The 8,033-nt window shown below is 29.4% G+C and overlaps 1 protein-coding gene across 1 annotated transcript; it reads right to left on the reverse strand.

Moving 5' to 3' along the window:
* Window positions 1-447: 447 nt before the first annotated feature.
* On the reverse strand, window positions 448-5,400 carry LOC132726817 (uncharacterized). Its single transcript, XM_060712192.1, has 3 exons — window positions 5,286-5,400; window positions 4,725-4,789; window positions 448-4,081 (listed from the first exon to the last, which is right to left on the reverse strand). Exons 1-3 carry the CDS (start codon window positions 5,302-5,304, stop codon window positions 3,545-3,547), a joined length of 621 nt encoding a protein of 206 aa, XP_060568175.1. The 5' UTR covers window positions 5,305-5,400; the 3' UTR covers window positions 448-3,544.
* Between the last annotated feature and the right edge of the window lie 2,633 nt (window positions 5,401-8,033).

An 8,033-nucleotide genomic window follows, 5' to 3' on the forward strand; every position in this document is an offset into this window, starting at 1 on the left:
TAAAATGATTCTTTTGATTTTATATAAGAAATGGTCTCTGCAAGTGTTTGCATGCATCCCAATCTTGTTTGGAGCTAATTCCATAAGTACATTAGTAAATTTCTTCAAACTTCACACACTAACAGGGCACATGAACAGGAAGTGCAGTGTGCAATAACAGTAACTACTTTGCCTACTTTTTTAAGTTATTCCCCTTTATGTGAAACTTTATCCGAAGCATAACTACTTAAGGAATTTTCTTCAATCTTAATACACTGACATAAATAAAATGACATAAATAAATCACAAATATGTTACTAGTTATAACTATTTCCTCTTACTTGAAAACTACCTAGCATGGCTATAACTGTAGGGCTTTTTGTACCATGTAACTTCTTTCCAGCGAGGATAACATGGCACTTGTTTAATTGAAAATGGGGCAGTAAGAAAAACGAACAAATGAATCAGAGATATATATATATATATTCATTAAATGTATGATAGGATGGTTGATAATAAATTGAACTAGAGAAATGTAACATATAACTACAGTAATACGAGTAAATGTACAAACAGTAAGATTGCACAATAATACTGGGAACATAAGGTTGTCATGGTTACATATAATTTTATACTAGCATTTCTAAATTCATTTTTAAAACTTTACCTCATCTAAAAGCTTCCTGAATTAAGCCAGTCAATCTATATTATATATATGATTTTATTTTACTCTTTACTTTTGAATAATTTTTTAATGATTACAATAGTGTCAACAGCCTCAATTTGACTAATTGCCAAGCAACCTTCTTACATTGACAGGTTGCTAGAAACTCTCACATAGATTCTGGTTGCCAAGCAACAGTATACTGGTTGCCAAGGAAAATTCTTACACTGACAAGTTGCCAGACAACAGTCTCACATAGACTGGTTGCCAGGTACTAAATTCATCACATTTTGATGTTGCAGACAAATCTTTTATTTACTATTCAGATAGCCACGTTTATTAAACACAGTTCCCATGTTTCAGCATTTCAAGGTTCCTAGTGTATACAGTTACAGACAGTCAATGTTACACACACTAACAAAAGTAAAGTTATTTGTATGATATAAAGATTTTATTTAATTAAGACCAATTTTATATCTAAAAATAATCCCTTTCAGACAAATCTGAAAGAAATGTATGGTATATAATTATACAATCTATAAATATAGCTTTGTTATGAGCAATTAAAACAATATCACAGACAATTCTAACATTTAGATAAACTGATATAAAAATTTCTATCTGTACAATAATCACTCAAACACGGTGCTGAAAGTACTGAATATCACAGTGTACTATAATAAGTCAATGATCAAATATTTTTACCTATAGCTTGATTTATTTTCTTACTTGCCATCTACAAATGATATACATGTAAATCTTAACTGAATATCTCTATTAAATAAATATTATGTGAAATATTAATGAAATATATTTGTAACTTGAAAAAAAAAAAGAAATGCTTTTATTCACCTACATTGTCTGTTGAACATAATACATTTAAAACAAGATAGGTAGGCCAGACATAGAAAGTGGATTACATATCTTAGTGGAAAATGAAGAAATGATGATAAATGGCGAACATGACTATTTTACAAGATTGTGGTGGTCATGTCACATGATCAGAGTAATGCAATGCTGAATTATTGATGATATAAACATGTATAAAATGTATACCTGTTTGGTTATAATCTATTTGGTAAAAATATTATTACATGTACTTTGAAAGCAAATGTAAAATTTCAGTTGTCATCTTTATTAGTAATAACTTGTTTTCATTGTTTGCAGCATTTATCAACTGTTGTTTAATCCAAAATTATTCTGTATGTTATAAGATCTGTATAATATTTAACTTTCTTTTCGACCAGGTCATGACAGGATTTTATTTGAGATCTTTAAGAATAATGTTAATAGTAATATTCTGTATCCTTCTTCATACATTAACTCTTTCCTACCTAAATATCTTAAATGGATTCGTCCATCTGTCAATCTGGACTAAACCATTCATCATTTTAAGGGAAATTTTCAAAATAAATACTGCCTGAATAGCAAACAATGCTGACCATGATCAGATCTATGAAATGATAGATTTATAATGCTGGGTAAGTACCAAAATAATGAAAATGTGGCACAATAAAATGAGCAGTCACTAAATTTACTAAACAGATTCAAACATACAAATATGTATATTGAATACTACATTTATATAATAAATGAATACTTATAATGTATATGTAAACTTCATATAAATGCTGCAATCATTAACCCAACAATAAAGTTTAAGATGCAAAATGTTACATATAACAAAATAACATATGTATAAAAAAATATATACATACATATACAATATAAATAACATGAAATATATTTATCTATAAGGAATTTCAGAAGTAAACAGTTAACAAAAACAACTAATGTTCTGATAATAGTGATATTGTTAAGAATTAGAAACCAACCATCTTATTGTTTATCTCTTATATCAAATTTAAAATTGACCAATGAAAATTAGTCTAATAAAGACATACATGAAATTGACTTAATGCATGTACTTTAAGATAGTTTTAGGGAAAAATGAGTTTTTGGTGTAATTCATATCTGTGGCTTCTTTTTATAGGCAGTCTTGTGAACTTTGAAACAATTAAATAAAATTGTAATGTAAATATATCTAATGGTAAAAAAGACATTTTCACAATTTGGCCTACTAGCTGCAATTCTATAAAAAATATAATTTACAGACTTGGCACATAATGTGCATTTACAATTGGCACAACATAAATGTGAAACAATTGGCACAACATATATGTAAATGATTTAAGCTTGGCACAATTTGTCTGAATCCGACATTAAAATGCTTTGTTTAAGTTTGTAATTATAAATCTGCGAGATCAGTATGAATGAAATTTTTAAAACATATTGTAAAGCCTGAATACACAATGTCAAATGATAATCCATACTGATTATTTTCATCTACTGAATGCCATTTATAAGTGGTTATCAAGATCTACAAAAAAGATTTCATAACTATACCATGTTATTCAAATACAAAATTACCATTTTTGAACTTTTACTAAATTGATGACAGTGCCTAAAGGAATTATCCTACAAGTTTCATTTATTTAAAAAATCAAGCTGTGGGTAGTAAAACAATGGTTAAAATAACATGCAGGCATTTTAGGTGGAATTTAGAACAAAAATTACATCTACAAAGAATGCAGAAATAGAAATGCATTACTCATCATTTCACACCTGCTATTACAAAATTTTGCTTTTTTTCTTGAATAATACTCATAATAAAAAAGATCACAGTATATTTATCACATGTAGCTAGAATTGTCTTTACTCTACAGTCACCAGTAGCTGACATATACAACAACTGATTTGTCTTGAGGTTAATTATATCTACTTCACTTTCTAAAACTAGAAATAAATCCCATTTTTCATCTTATCATTAACCCAATTCTATTCCTGTCTTTTTCCACTCATCAAGTTCCAATACAGTCCTTGGTACAACAGTAAATTTTTTCATTTTCCAAGATAATCTTCTGTTTTCACTTCAGTTTTGTCATTATCACTTAGTTCTGAGGTAACCTCTGTTTTCTGAACACTCGTTACATCTTCCACAACTTTGTCATCATCTTTCATTCCATCAGCATTTGCTGCTTTATTATCAGTTACTATTTCTAAATTTTCAATTTTTTCAGTCACTTCTTTTTCATGATCACTTTTTTCACCATCAACATTCCGATTTTCCACTTCAGCACTGTCTTTTTTCTTAACGTTATTATCATCATCTGTTTTACCAATATCATTACCACCTGCTTTACCCTGATTAGCATTGTCTCCATTTTCTATTGCATCTGTCACAAAAACATTTTGTCCTTTGAATTCCTCCTCCTCTTCACCATTTTGTACATTGTTATGTAGTGCACTATCATCCACACCGTTACCAACAACAGTATCTTTCTCAGCGTTGTCATCACCTCCCCAACCTTCTATTGGACTTTTACTGCTTGAGTGAGGCCGTGGTGTCAACGTCTTTTGACTTACTAACACTTGTGGCTGAAAATATCAGATACATTATCTTTATAAATATCTTATAATTCTGAAGTGATGAAACAATCCTATGAAATTGTTAATTATATATCATCTACAAACATGAAAGCTCACAAAGGCATCTTATATTTATAATAATATCACTCGTGGAAAACACAGTAAGAAGATAATCAGTTACATGGATTTTAGTGTCCTAAACAATATCTATGATTATTTGGTTCAATGTGGCAAGTGCTATTGTTTCAAGTGATAAAACAAGAGAAGTTGGTAGTTGCATGCAGAAAATAAAGTATGTTCAGGTGAAGAGTTCAGGGTTACACATCCGGTATGAATCCATAAGTATGTACACATATATTAAATACTGTTTGTAATTGATGCTTAACCCCCAACAAAACTAACAGATGCTTAACCAACAAAACTATTAGATGATTAAATTTGAACATCTATTTATGACCATGAGGCAATAATTTTAATGTATTTTAACATAAAAGAAATCTCTTTTTATTGACATTTCAAGATTTTTTTTTTACAAATATAGCATCAAAATATGAAGCAGCACTTGCTACATAAAGCAATCATTTTCTTGCATTCATTATAATTGTTATGTTGATGAATTAAATAATGTTCTTTAAAACTATAATACACTCACATCTCTGTTTTCCTTAAGTCCATTGTCAACAGAAAGTCTGTTTGCCCTCTTCTTTTCATCTGAAACTAATTTAAACATTTTGACATAAAAAATCTGGCTTTTTGTAGATGTGTTTCTATAAATTTATACATGTAGTAGCATGTAAGTTTATCACAAGAACTATTAAAAAGAAAGTGTATTGTCTCTAGGTCCTTGAGAAAGGATGATGATAAACAATATTTTTCTTAATTTGTTTTTTCTTAGGTATTCCTACATGTGTATTACAGTACTATTTTTAATATATCTGTATAATTAGTGTATATTTTTCTGCCAATATTAAACAAGAATCACACCAAACTCCTGGAAAAGAAGTCATATAAGATTGCCTGAAAGTATCCTGTAGATATATTAACATTAAGTGTAAAATTTAGACTTAAAAATTCCACCCATTTATTTGACATATTTTGTACTACTGATAAGTGATCTTGATTTTTCAATTCTGCCAAAATATAAAATAATGTCATATATATTTCAACAAATTATGTATTCACTGGCTAATTTACAAAATAAATGTGTACTTACCTACAACTGTACCTGTCATATTTTGGGCATCTCCATTACTTAATCCATGCTGAAATTTGAAACCAAAACTTTATATTTTATTTTTGCTATATTTTTTTTAACTTATTTTCATTTGAGTAGAAGTTATGATGATGGGTGATCGTACATTTGATTACCATAATGTCACCAATAATCTGACATAACTTACTGAATCAATCTGACATTAATGTACCTTAACAATCCAGCATTCATGCACACTAACAATCTAATATTAATTTTATGTACTTACACAAACAATCAAAAATACATGTACAACAATAATCTGACATACATGTACACCAATAATCTGACATACATGTTCACCAACAATCTGATATACATGTACACCAACAATCTGACATACATGTTCACCAACAATCTGATAACACCAATAATCTGACATACATGTTCACCAACAATCTGACATAAATGTTCACCAACAATCTGACATACATGTACACCAATAATCTGACATACATGTTAACCAACAAACTGATATACATGTGAACCAACAATCTGACATAAATGTTCACCAACAATCTGACATACATGTACACCAATAATCTGACATACATGTTCACCAACAATCTGATAACACCAATAATCTGACATACATGTTAACCAACAATCTGACATACATGTTCACCAACAATCTGACATACATGTACACCAACAATCATACATACATGTTCACCAACAATCTGACATACATGTTCACCAACAATCTGACATACATGTTCACCAACAATCTGACATACATGTTACACCAACAATCTGACATACATACACCAACAATCTGACATACATGTAACACCAACAATCTAACATACATGTTCACCAACAATCTAACATACATGTTCATCAGCAATCTGACATAATAACATACATGTTCACCAATAATCTGACATACATGTTCACCAACAATCCGACATACATGTACACCAATAATCTGACATACACATACACCAACAATCTGACATACATGTACACCAACAATCTAAAATACATGTTAACCAACAATCTAACATACATGTTCATCAAGCAATCTGACATAAATAACATACATGTTCACCAATAATCTGACATACATGTTCACCAACAATCTGACCACATGTACACCAACATTCTGACATACATGTACACCAATAATCTGACATACATGTTCATCAAAAAACTGACATACATGTACACCAACAATCTGACATACATGTACACCAACATTTAACATACACGTACACCAATAATCTTAAATACATGTTAACCAACAATCTAACATTCATGTTCATCAGCAATCTGACATAAATACATACATATACAACAACAATCTGACATACATGTTCACCAACAATCTGACATACATGTACACCAACAATCTGACATACATGTTCACCAACAATCTGACATACATGTACACCAACAATCTAAAATACATGTTAACCAACAATCTTACATTCATGTTCATCAGCAATCTGACATAAATACATACATGTACAACAACAATCTGAAATACACGTACACCAACAATCTGACATACATGTACACCAACAATCTGACATACATGTACACCAACAATCTAAAATACATGTTAACCAACAATCTAACATACATGTTCATCAGCAATCTGACATAAATACATACATGTTCACCAATAATCTGACATACATGTTCACCAACAATCTGACATACATGTACACCAACAATCTGACATACATGTACACCAATAATCTGACATACATGTTCATCAACAATCTGACATACATGTACACCAACAATCTGACATACATGTTCACCAATAATCTGACATACATGTACACCAATAATCTGACATACATGTTCATCAACAATCTGACATACATGTTCACCAACAATCTTACATACATGTACACCAATAATCTGACATACATGTACACCAATAATCTGACATACATGTTCACCAACAATCTGACATACATGTTCATCAACAATCTGACATACATGTACACCAACAATCTGACATACATGTACACCAACAGTCTAATATTCATGTTGACATGTACACCAACAATTCATGTGCACCAATAATCTGATATTCATGTACATCAACAATGTGACATAAAAATACACAATGTGTCATACATGTACACCAACAATCTTTGTTTGTTTGTTTGTTTGTTTGTTTAATTTCTGACATACATGTTTAAAACCAAAAACATTTAAAACAAAAGGTTAAAAAATGTAACCAAAATTCCCAAAAGCACCCCAAAATCTGAACATTGTTTCACAAAAATTTGTGACAAAAAATTAAAAACAAGTTCAAACATGTACAAAAAACAACTGACAAAAATGTACACAATTACATTCATCAACAAGGGTTTTGTCCAAGATTTGTTTGTTTGAATATTAAAAAATTCTTTATTTCTTTAATTTAAATATTTATTCTGGTAAATAATAATGAAGTTTAAAATGTAATAGAATTTTTAAAAATATGTATCAACTACTTTTTTATGCTGTTTTTTATGTCACAAAATTAAACATTCGTTAATTCCTCTTTCTTTTCTAAATAATTTGCATGTACTTCTAGTCTTAGTGAATGATGTGCATGCATGATAAAACCATTATGAAATATAATATGTATCAACATATGATCATTTCAGGTATATAAATGTGATTATTTAATCAAAATTGTAATGTAAACCAGAAATCTAACATAACAATGTTTATGTACACATTACATTTAATTTGCAAGTAAAA

Source organism: Ruditapes philippinarum, unplaced genomic scaffold (genome assembly GCF_026571515.1).
Source record: "Ruditapes philippinarum isolate M1 unplaced genomic scaffold, ASM2657151v2 ctg333_1_1_1_1, whole genome shotgun sequence".
Taxonomy (NCBI): domain Eukaryota; kingdom Metazoa; phylum Mollusca; class Bivalvia; order Venerida; family Veneridae; genus Ruditapes; species Ruditapes philippinarum.